At 43.0% G+C, this 12,251-nt stretch overlaps 1 protein-coding gene across 1 annotated transcript in view; it reads right to left on the bottom strand.

Moving 5' to 3' along the window:
- Nucleotides 1-12,251, bottom strand: part of CTNNBL1 (catenin beta like 1) — a 151,890-nt gene that overhangs the window by 115,874 nt on the left and 23,765 nt on the right. Inside the window, exons 2-3 of the mRNA XM_079126989.1 lie at nucleotides 6,532-6,720; nucleotides 2,424-2,530 (exon numbers count right to left, since the gene is read on the bottom strand). Of these exons, the coding sequence (XP_078983115.1) occupies nucleotides 2,424-2,530; nucleotides 6,532-6,720 (296 nt within the window). The remainder of the gene's footprint in view (nucleotides 1-2,423; nucleotides 2,531-6,531; nucleotides 6,721-12,251) is intronic.

Raw genomic sequence — 12,251 nt, 5'->3', positions numbered from 1 at the left:
ACCATAACCTAGGAAACTCACTATTCTGCACTGCCAGGGTATCTACCAAAGGCAATACTGGTATTCCAAGAAGTACACTGGATTTCTTACATTTCCAGTGATATCAATCTACAGCATAGCTTCTTCTTAATGGGCCCTTAGGTTCCGAGTGATGGGGATACAATGAAGACGGCAAGGACCATACCAGAGCCCTCATGTTTACCAAGTCCCCACAGCATGGCAAGTCCTGCGCTGGCACTATGGAGGCAAACAGAGACAGGAGGAGTATCTAGAGGAAGAATCTCAGACAGGAATCGCTGGGTAGAGAAATAACAATAAAACAAAATGGCAAAGGTGTTAAAGACCGATCATAGCTACTGTGCGTAAGAATGCAGGGAGAGATGCTGCTGGAGGAAAAATAAGAAGATACAGTGGAAAACCTCACAGTAGCTATGGAAGCTGAAAATGTACACATCCTTCAATCTGGAAATTCAACATTAAGGTAGCTATCCTATAAAAACCCACATACAAAGAGACAAACGTACAAGAAGATTCACTCCAGCACTATTCATGTAAGCCAATAATTAAGATAACCAAATGTCCATCAATCAGAAAATAATTAAATAAATCCTGGTATTTCCCAACCGTGAAATATTATGCACTAGTTAAAACAAAAGGTATGTATGAGGTAACTAACATGAAAACAATTTCTGTTATGTGACTTCAAACATCAAGGTACAAATTATGTAAAGTATGATTTATGTGGAAAAAAATTTGAGAATTTCCTGAGTATACAGAAAATAATCTGAAGTGATAGTCATGAACTGTTCACAGGGTTACATCTAGGTAGGGGAATGAAAAGGGAGCCACTACAGTGAAGAACTTTCTTTTTTCTTCTACTTATGCACTGTTGGTATTTTTTACGATGACGATCTATTTGTACATTACTTGGGTAATTAAACACACACACACACACACACACACACAAGTGCTCCCATATAGTGAAGGTCAGCACAAAACCTGACAGGACGCTGGTGTGGGAAGCAGAGCTCTGATCTACTACTAGAGTCCAAGAGCGCCGTGGTCCTTGGTCTGGTACCCAGGTTCTCCCTCCTCTGCCTCCTGGCAGGGTGGACCACACTGGCCTCATCCTGTTCAGTCTGACACCTGGACGCTGTGCCTTTACACTGTCATCATACCTTTCGGGTTCTTTTCTGCCTAACATAACCAAAACCATTCTTTAAAGCCAGCTCATATACCATCTTTTCTGTGAAATCCTCAATGGCCTGGAAATTGGAGTTTACTGTCTCTTCCCCTATACTCCCAGAGCTCTCTATGTATTATCTTTTTAAAAGTAAATATTACCTTCTACCTCGCATTGGTAGTCAGTCTCCCTAGTAACCTACAATCCTGAGCGTAAAGACCATACTATTCAACTCTTAATTGCCTACGGGCTTTGAGCATATTAAGATTCACTGAAACTGTGTATCTGGGAAGAGAGAAAGACAGGGGGGGAAAGAGATTTAGAACATTAAAATCTGAATAATTATGAAAAACCCTTTAGTTAGGATTCAAGACTGATCAAAAGACATCGTCATTGCACTTCACAGTGATAATCGTATTAGGGTATTTCATGAGCATCTACCACGTGCAGGAACTAAGCTGAACGTTTACAATCGTTTTCACTTCATCTTCACAACTCCAAGCAGAAGCTATTATTTCCTTACGCTGACGAGACAGCTGAAGCTAAAAAAGTGCAAGTAACTTATTTAAGGTCATCTGGGAGTCACGTCTGTATTTGTCTAACCCCAAAGCTTTTGACATTTCTCAGCAGTAAAGCTCTCACTACTGGAAGCCATAAGAATGATGCAGGGAAGAATCAACATAGCAGGCCTGATCTTTAGAAGGGCCTGCTTGCAGGGCTGCCCCCAAGGCTGGCAGCTGGGAGTCTGGCTTTTGAAATGTTCCCTAAGTAATAAGGTTGTTTTGCCAGCCTGGGGCACTGAACAGCTGCTTTCCTTCTGGGAGTCTGGAATTTTGGTAGTTGTTCCTGCCAGAGAATGCTTACATAACCAATCTTAATTAAAAACGCTGGACTTGGAGTCTCAAATGGGCTTCCCAGGATAGAAACGCTGCACACATGTTGAGGCAAGTCACTAGTGGAAAAGGGAGTGTGTCTGACTAACCCTCTCCCATCGGAAGAAGCCTTCATGTGAACTTTTCCAGGCCCTGCCTGTTGGATACTCTATGGCTATAACAAACCACAGCTCTGAGAAACACTGACTTCAAGTCCTGTGGGTCCTATTAGTGATTTCCCAAATACGGGGGTCATCCTGGGATTCCTGATGCAAATCACAAAAGCCAAGGCAAACAAACAAACAAACACAAAATCGGCAAACAGAACACTGCAGAGGATAAAGGGCATCAGCAAAACAGAGCCTTACTTCTCTGGATTGTCTGGAAACTTGATCCGCAACTCTTGATTTTTATACGATCTCTTTTCAAACGTGAGGATCATTTTCTTCACTGAGCTTTCATCCAGTGGTTCCTCCTGGTACAAAGAGACCAACACAACAACTTCAGTACACAAGAATTTCATGTTACTCTCACCACTTTCCTGTGGCTCTGATGCTCCACCTCAGTCTGCCTTTGGCCCTTCTGGGTCTGATGGACAGTACACATTTTTTCTCCCCCACGAGAATCATGGATAAGGGATCACATCAGACATATCCTCTGGGTGTCTCACATAATGCCCAGTATCTACAATGCAAGGAATTCAGATTAAGGCACAAAAAGACTCATTCAACAAATATTTGAGCGTACTATATGGCACAGAGTAAGCAATAACACTAGATATTATTTAACATTTATCTTGTTCTTTTTCTTTGTTGTACAGGTAAGATAAGATTCAGAAGTATAAAAGAAGTTGTTCAAGACCAAGCCTGGAGACAGTGACAGTGGCTCCTAATCTTCTGCCCACACCAGAACAAGTCCATTCCACTGCCTGTTATTTTTGTTTTTGGAACTGGGGATTGAACCCTGGGGTTTTTGACCACTGAGCTACAGGCCTAGTCCTTTTTTATTTTTTAATTTGGAGACAGAATCTCACTAAATTGCTGAAGCTGGCCTTGAACTTGCAACTTTCTTGCCTCAGTCTTCTGAGTTGCTAGGATTGCAGGGATGTGTCACCATGCTTGGCCAACTGCCTATTTTGTTGTTGTTGTTGTTTGTTTGTTTGTTTTAGTATTTTTTGTTGTTGTTTGGTTGGTTGATTTTTTTGGTACTGTACTCCACAACTATGCCACATCCTCCGCCCTATTTTGTACTTTATTTATAGAGAGGGTCTCACAGAGTTGCTTAGCACCTGCTTTTGCTTAGCCTCCCTAGCCGATGGGATTACAGGGTATGCCACCACCCAAGCCCCACCACCTGTTTTTGCAGGACCCATAGCAAAGAATGATTAATTAGCTACAGACACTATGTTACATTTCTCACATGTTACTGTGTCTGGTCTTCACTAGCTGCTGAGATGGGAGTCAGATAAGTTCTTGGAATCCTGACACAGTATCAAGAATTTAGTAGACCATATAGAATTATCTTACTCCATACTCTGCAATAATACCTACAAAGGTAAATAAAATGAATATTTGAAAACTGAATAACTCCCATTCCCCCCCAAAAAATTACACCACAATTTCAGAGCTGTTTTCTCTTCTGTGTACTTTCCAGTGTAAATGAATGTTCTGCAATGCACCTTGCCTCTCTGACACACACCCAACTCCCCGCTTCAGAGCTCTGTAGTCGCTGACCATAATTCACACCTCAAAGCAATGAAAGAAACCTGCTGTTAGGAGAACCTGAAATAGATACCTCTGGAAAGCACTGAATTATCCCATAATTTTATAAGTACCCTGAAAATATTAGCTATTATTTTATCAGTAAGTCTCAATTTTCATATATCAGGTTTTAAGTGGGAAACACCTATACATTCACTTTAGTTTCTTAGGTCGTGTCAAGGACTCCTGATCCTGAGGTACTCCTTTGGACCTTCTCTTCTCCCCAGGGTCGACAGTCCCCAGGCAGACTCCCTGACAGGGTGGAAAGTGAGGCCACGGCTCTGGCACAGCCAGGCCTGGGAGCCTCACTTCATCACTTGTCACGTGGCAACACGACTCTGCTGAATCATCCTCGAACCCGCACCAAGACCGAACAGTCCCACCTCGTGGGTCTGAACTCGTCTGCCAGCACCTTCACGTTGCCCGTACAAGAATGGTCTAGCAAGATCTGGCCCAGAGGACCTCTCCAGCCCACACCAGAGCAACACCAGTTGCTGGCCCATGTCCCCTGGTTCACAGCAGCTTCTCGAGTACCTGGCACACAGGGGTTACCCAGTAAAGGGCCACTGAAGGAGGACAGGAGGCAGGAAGGGCTGAAAGAAAACGTTTCCCACATCGTTCAAGGTCACAGAGATGACCTACAGAAATTATGCACAGAAAACTATTTGGTAAACCACATTGATGTGAGCTGTTACTGGGCTCAGTGTACCCAACAGACCACTAGGGTTTAACACAATAATCAAAATTTCTGGGAGGTTTTCAAGCAAACTCAATAGCCACTGCTTTTCTTTCCCTATGCTAACATCCTGCCCACCCTGTGGAAAAACTATATCCATGTCCGGGCAGCTCTCCTGGGATTTCCAACACCAGCCTCTCCAGGGTTTGGTCTTCCCTCCTTTAATTTCTCTCCAACTCTGGGGGAAAACTGAATTATCAGTCTTAGTCATCGGCCACAGCAGTATCTCCAATAGCTCAATGTCAGAAACCGGAGGGAGATTTCAGAAAGATGAATGCTGGTGATGTAGCACAAAAAGGACAATGATATTTTACAAGGTCACGTGACTTTACAGGGGCAAGCATCACTTGTTTTTCATCAAATGGGGCTTTGGTGGCAGTAAGAAAATAACTCCTGGACCTGTAGCCTTCCATGTGTCATTTTTACAAAGCGATCTCTTTTTCCCTGTCCCTTAACAGAAGGCCTGGTCCCACATTACATTTCTGTCTCCCAGGCTAGAAACCACTTACCATGACAGCTACTGTCCTAATCCTCCAGGACCAGCCTTGCCCTACACGGGAATTATACCTGCCAATTAACTGCTGCTGCAGGGCGAACAGATTGGGCAGAGCAGAGAGGAGGGAGGAGGGAGTACGCGTGCACGCCGCCTGTGCAGGCCCTAGAGAGGCTGCTGTCCTCAGAGAGGAAACCGAGTTCATAGTCGTCTCCCACCACCCATTTCCAAGGTGGCAGCATCTTTTAGGGCAGATTCCCAAATTAGCACTGGTACAAATCCTAATGAAGAGAGAGCTATTGTCACAAACACAGCAAAGACCTTTTTGGCATATGAATCAAATTTTTTTTCCTCAGACTCACACTCCAGCCTCATTTTTAAAATCCAAACTTAGCATCATGTCTTTGAGGGAAGTAGAAAACAGCTGGCTCTTAAGAATCTATTTCCATAATTCATAGTGAACAAAATGCCAGAGTGAAATAACATAGAAGTTAGTGCTTAGGATTTAAACAGACGCACAGGTAAGGTCATTTTGTTTTTAATCACTGGTATTTTACCTCCGCTCTTCTCAGCTTCATTCATTTATTCATTCAATACATATTTATGAAGGGCCTACCAGAGCACAGTATTGTTCTGAGTGCCAGAGATACAGCTGGGAACAGCACAGAGCCATCCCTGTTTTCATAGGAGGCTGAGGGGAGGACAACAAATGAATAAAATAAACAAATAAGAATTTCACACCCTGATGTGTGCTATGACGACAATACACAAAACAGTGACAGAGAATGCGAGGATGGCTCACAGGCCACCTCAGAGACAAGACGGACCTCTTGGAGGAAACACCTGACCTGAGACCTGAGTGGGAGGAAACCAGCCACGAAAAGCATTAGGAGAGGGGCATTCCAAGAAGGGACCCAGAGATAAAAGGCCTAGAGAAGCTCCTGGGCCTAGGTGATCCCCCCACCTCAGCCTCCAACACGCACTGGGACTATAGGCCCATGTCACCACACCTGGCCTGAAGCCGCTAATCCCATGACACCCCTTGAACATCACCACCTGTTATTTTGCTGATTCCTCTACCCTAAAAGTTCTTCTTCTTCTTCCACTTGCCTGATTGACAGAATTTGACTCCTTTCAAAGCCTACTGGCTACATTCAGAGCTGCGAGTGCCTCCGAGGCGTCCTCAGAGCAGCCATCTAGGAAGCCTTCCCAGCCCTCTCCAGCCCACACCAATGGCCTTCCTCTCTGTTCCCACTGGGCCGTCACTTAGCACATAATCTGGAATAATTTTTGAAACTCTATCTGTGATGTTCTTACACTTTGTAAATGGCTTTCCAAACTCTATTTTCCCACTTAGCACTGACATCAACACCATGAAATAAGAATTGTTAACCCCACTGTACAGGAGAAGCGGAAAGCTCAGAGCGCCGTTTGGCCCAGATGTACACAGGGCCAGCCATGGGCTCCCCTGGGCTCTGCTAGAGTACCTCCTCCTCCTCCTCCTCGCCCTCCCGGTCAATAATCTGGAGGAGCCTCTTCTTGTCGTCATCAGCTTCCTCCACCACAGCTGCTTCCTCCTCCCGATGGCGGCCACGTTCCCGAGGACCAGCTTGTTTCCGACGTGTTTTCAGCTCCTCCTCCTCATCATCCCGGGGACGTTTTGTGCCTCTGTTGGGCTGAGAAAGAGAGAAAAGAAACAGGACGTTAGAGCAGAAAAGATGTAGACAGGCAAAGATGGCAAATACCCTAAACACTTCCCAGGATTTCCTGATAGGAAGAGCTGAGCGTACAGTGTCTCACAGAGGGAGGAAAGCTCCAGGTGGCCATTTTTCAGATCCCTTATGACTCCATAAATACACCAGAACCGTGGCTTTCTTTTTCTTCTTTTTAACAGACTTTTTATATTGAATTTTAGCACTTCACAAGCTCCTGTGTATTCAGAAATCTCAAGGAATAAAGCCACCTTGAGATGGGGACAGCGGGTTAGATTCACTTACGAAGAGACAACCCACCCCTTAGAACATGGTTTTAACTTAAGTCTAAGGAAGATTATAAAGTCTTTTTAACAGTCACCCAGAAGTAGTTCAAATAAAATATTACATATGTAACTTCCAAAGATCTATCATACTTCAAATTCTATTTTATACAAAAGTAGAAGGCAGTCAGAGGCCAGGCAACCCAAGCAGACATCTCAAACCCAGATATATAAATGGCCAACAAATATACGAAAAAAATGCCGACTGTCACTGATCAGGAAAGTGCAGATGAAGACCAAAGGGTGTCATCTCATACCTGAGTCGCTGGTGACGGTGTAAAGAGAGGGACCCCTGCACTGCTGTGGGAACGTGAATCAATACAGCCATTGTGGAGTTTCCTCAAGAAACTAAAATGAGAATTCCCATGTGATCCAGCAATCCCTCTAGTCTGGATATGTATCCAAAGGAAGTGAAAGCAATCTGACAAGATATCTGCCCTTCCAAGATGGCTGCAGCAAGACTCATACTAGCTAAGATACAGAAGCAGTCCAGATGTCCATCATCAAATGAACAAAGAAATGCACACACAGACAATGGAATGAAAAGAAGGGAATTCTGTTATCTGCAGCAACACAGATAAACCTGGAGGACAACATGCCAAGTAAAATAAGCCAGGCACAGAAAGACAAATACCCCATGATCTCACCCACATGTGGAATCTAAAACAGTTGAATTCAGAAGTAGAGAGCAGAAAGATGGTTACCAAAGGTTGGGGGAGGGGGGAGATATTGGCCCAGGGTACAAAGCCTCAGCTAGGAGAAATTAGCCTTAGTGATCTATTGCACAGAAGGGTGACTACAATACATAAAAACACACTGCATAGTTCAAAACTGCTAAAAAAAAAAATAAATGAAATAAAAGTATCTTTCAAATGTTTTCTCCACACACACACACACACACACACACACACACACACACACAAAAGGATGTAAGATGATGGATTAGTTAATTGGCCTGATTTAATCATTCCACATTATAAACATATATCAAAACATCAAATTGAGCCAAGTGTGGTGCATGTGTCCTAATTCCTAGCTACTCATGCGATTTAGGCAGGAGAATCATAAGTTCAAGAGCAGCCTCAGCAACTTAGCAAGACACCATCTCAAAATAAAAAATAAAAAGGACTGGGATGTGACTCAGTGCAGAGCACTAAGGCTGAATCCCTAGTGACACACACACAGAGATCACATTCTACCCCATAACAATTACGGTCAATTAAAAATAAACAATTTTTAAATTAAAAATGTTAAAGAATTTGTATAAGGTCCAGAGGTCAGGTAGCATCATGGAAAACAGAAATGGTACTTCCTGACTTCTGCTCTGAGGCTGTTTCCAACACTCTGATAGGGTCTTATTTTGCCTTTGAACACAATCCATGAAGGAGTACTTACTGTTGCTTTCCACTATATTAGAATAAAATAGGGCGCTACTGAAACGGCTTCAGACTCAGGAAAAACACTTTACAGCAGACATCGAGGACCCAATGTCACCATTCGGTTCCACTTGTACTGGTGCGACTTGGGGCACGGTTCTACCCAAGCCTGAGTTTCCATAACTGCAAAGGGAGGTGATAACTCTCTTCCTTGAGGGCTCTCGAAGGCTGCTTCTAAAGTAAAAGAACTCTAAATGATAAAAGTACCAAACAAATATGTAAAAATTATCACTAAGAGCTAATCCAAGCGATTCTGTCTTCCCCAACAAAACACTGGTGTCAGGTTCCTCTATGAGTTTCTCTTTACCTGATACAACTGCCCCCACCTACAGTGTGCTGTTGTGGTATGTCACCGCTGAACAGAAGAAAATGCCGTCCTCACTGCCAGCCTGGTAAGGCGTTTGCTAATAACGGATAAATTTCCATCACACACATCACACATTTCACCTGGTGACTACTGTCCCTGAACTGCACTATGCTGGCAGTGGAAAGTCATTCCCTCTAATATTCGTGTGTCCTGCTGGTTCTACATACCAGGTGCTTTAACAAGTCTGCGCACATGACACTGCTTAAAGACAATTTAGTCTGTAGGATACCACCTGCTATTTTTCATTTTCTTCCGAGTCTCCATGGGATAGATTATAATCTCATATGAACTCTATTTCCTTAAATCCAAAAATCTAATATCATCAATACTACTCTACCCTAAAAAAGAAAAAGAGAAAAGAAATCAGCATGTCAGTACCTACAGTCTACAAGAAAAAGGAGGTGCTGGTTTCCATGTGAGAAGGGGAAGTGAAGGTAGCTTCATCCAGAGGGGGGCAGGCCTCAAACTAGAAATCTGCAGCTCCCCAGCAGGTAAGAACTTCAGCCCCCTGGGAACATGAATTCTTTCAGGCTCATAAAGCAAGCCCTGCTGCGATTCTGATTAGCAAAAGCCTGCCGCAGCAGCCAAAGCAAAGCTCGAGCTCCAGAGTTCTCCATGAAGAGGAGATTTCCGATTGTTTATCTCCGAGGACAGGGAGAAAAGGCAGTGGCCCACAATTAAGAGAAGACAGCTAAATAATGCCACAGTTACAAAATGCAAAACAGAAACAACATTGGCAATGTCTCTCTGGACCCTCTTCTGATCCACTTTAAAATAGGCATTGCAGAGGTCAGGGGAAGGGTCTCACTTTTACTTCTAACAATTTTCACTGAAATAGCACTTTCCTTCTGCAGAACTTTAATCTCCATCACATCTCTGGGGACCAGAAGTAGTTAACAGTTCTGTTTTATAAAGCAAGGAGACAGGATGTCTCAGACCTTCTCATAAATTCCTGCAAAGACAATTGGGTTCCTTCTTGAAGTTGAACCTGACCTCTGGAACATTTGCTCATCTACCATGAATCTAGGACCCTGACTGACACAGATCTGAGGGACTTACAAATACCCATAAACGAAGTCGCACCAGACTGTGGCTAAGTTAAAACAATTATTTGTTAATTCATTAATTTCACAAAGAAGTTATTAAAGCGTCATCATCAAGGCATCAGCTGGCCCAGGAGCAGTCCCAGGCTTACAGCTGGGTTGTGATCTAAATGGGGTCAAAGTACAGACAGGAATAGTGAAGATTATTAAGAATAGATTTCATAACCTTTATGAATAGTCTAAGCACAACATCCCTAAGAGCCACTTTAGGTCCAGCAATGTCCCCAGCCCTCCTCCCTCTCATGACAACTCTGGCAGAGCAGGGCAGTACCCTCTCGGGCACTCTGATGTGGCTCCGGGGCCAGCACCGCTGCTCCCACCTCCCTCTCCCACGGTCTGTGAGCCATGAAAGGTCCTAGTGTACTTTATTTCAATATCATTCTCTCCCATGGCAAAATTTAGAGAACTTCTGTTCTTTACTCTTCTTCTCAACCTTCAATTGTCTCTTTCTACAACTAACAATCCAAATAGAAAACCTTCTGCTCATTCCTCAGATTTCACCACTCTGAGTAACAAAGAATTCATTTCTTCAACAAATATCAAGTGCCAACTACATCTAAGGCACTGCTCTGGGTACTGGACACAGTGTGAACAAGACAAACACTGCTTACTATCAGTCTAAGAGAGGTCAACTAAAATATAATGTAAGTCATAGATGTAATTTGAAATTTTTTGGTAGCCACTTTTAAAAAGATAAAAAGGAACAGGTCAAATTAATTTTAATAATGTATTTTATTTAATCTAATATATCTAAATATTATCACTTCAATATGCAGTCAATATAAAAATTGCTAATTTGATGTTTTGCCCTGTTCACTCTAGGTCTTTAGAATCTGGTAGTATTTACACATAAGGACCATTAAAATAAGACTAGATCCATTTCGGGTGCTCAACGGCCATTAGGGGCTAGTGGCTACCGTACCGAACAGCACAGGTTTAAAGAAATTTTCTGGTCCCTGGTAAACAAAACTAGAATCATCTCTCCAAGAACGATGAATGAAATAGGGATTCTTAGCACTATTATGAAGCTGACTACACGTCCTGTCCCTGAAAAACACTTCGTGATTCTATTTACCCAACATTCACCATTGTGAGAACAACGGGTTGCACAAAACGAAAACTGGCTGTAAGTGTGGAGGCAGCGTGGCATCGCACACTGATTTCACTACAGGGGAGCAGGGGAGAGGGCTGCTGATCCAGAAAGAGACATCGCACAGCCTCGAGGTCAGCAGCTGAGGCCCAGCTCTTCGAGTTGCACACAGCCAATCCCAAGAGGCTTAAGCCATTCTTACCAGTCACCTTTGGAGGTTAATTTGTTTTGGTATCTGAAAGGTATTTGGAATCCTTCAAGATGAAGGAATGACAAAAGCAACTCCTCTTAATAAAGTCATTTCTCTGCTTCTGGTGCCCACGGGACTAGAGAAAAAACTCCTAACTTCTGATATACCAGAACATCAGCCTTTAAGGGACTGTACAACCTTCCACATTCCCTGACTCCCCAAACATGGCGAGTGGAATAAAAGCTCACTAAGCATTTGCCACCATCCAACCACAAAGCTGGTAGTCTTTCTAGGATGTAAAAATGTACACGATGCCTTAACTTTTCAATGATCTTGTTGCATGTGTGCACTTCCATCCATCCCACTGGAAAGAGAAATCAAGATGTCTCTATGAAAGCTTGGAAAGAGTTAAAAAAAATTAAATAAGCAATCTGCCTAGGATACTCCCTGCATACCCAGACAATATCCAACCTAAGCTTTAGGTTTCATTTTTCCCTTCTATTTTTTTTTTTTTTTAATTAAAAAGCAGTGAGAAGCTGCAGCTATAATGAGGGGCTGTGGGAACATGCAGTTATATTGGGCTCAAAGTAATGTACCATAGGAAGAGGCTACATCACCAGAACGAAGCCTAAATTAAAACTCCACTATGAAACCAACTCCATTTCCTCTGAGCATGCAATCTATATTATCGCATTTATGGTCTGTCCCGACCTCAATTAGACTTGGGGGGGGGGGGGGGGGGGGAAGAAAGGGAACTTCTATAATAAGCAATAATGGTAGCATTATGATAAATTATGAAAACTCACAGTGCAATTATTAATGTGAAGAGCACATTTGTATCAGGATATAACAGTGTGAGTGTATATCTAAGTAGCTCAACATTACAAGTTACCTGGGTAAGGAGGGGATAATTCATAAAAGATGCTTTCACGATAACAGTAGAAAAAAAGGTGTCTCATTTTATTATGGAAATGGAAAAATGTCAA

This window comes from Sciurus vulgaris (assembly GCF_902686455.1).
Source record: "Sciurus vulgaris genome assembly, chromosome: 2".
Taxonomy (NCBI): Eukaryota; Metazoa; Chordata; class Mammalia; order Rodentia; family Sciuridae; genus Sciurus; species Sciurus vulgaris.
This window is presented reverse-complemented; position numbering and strand designations above follow the sequence as displayed.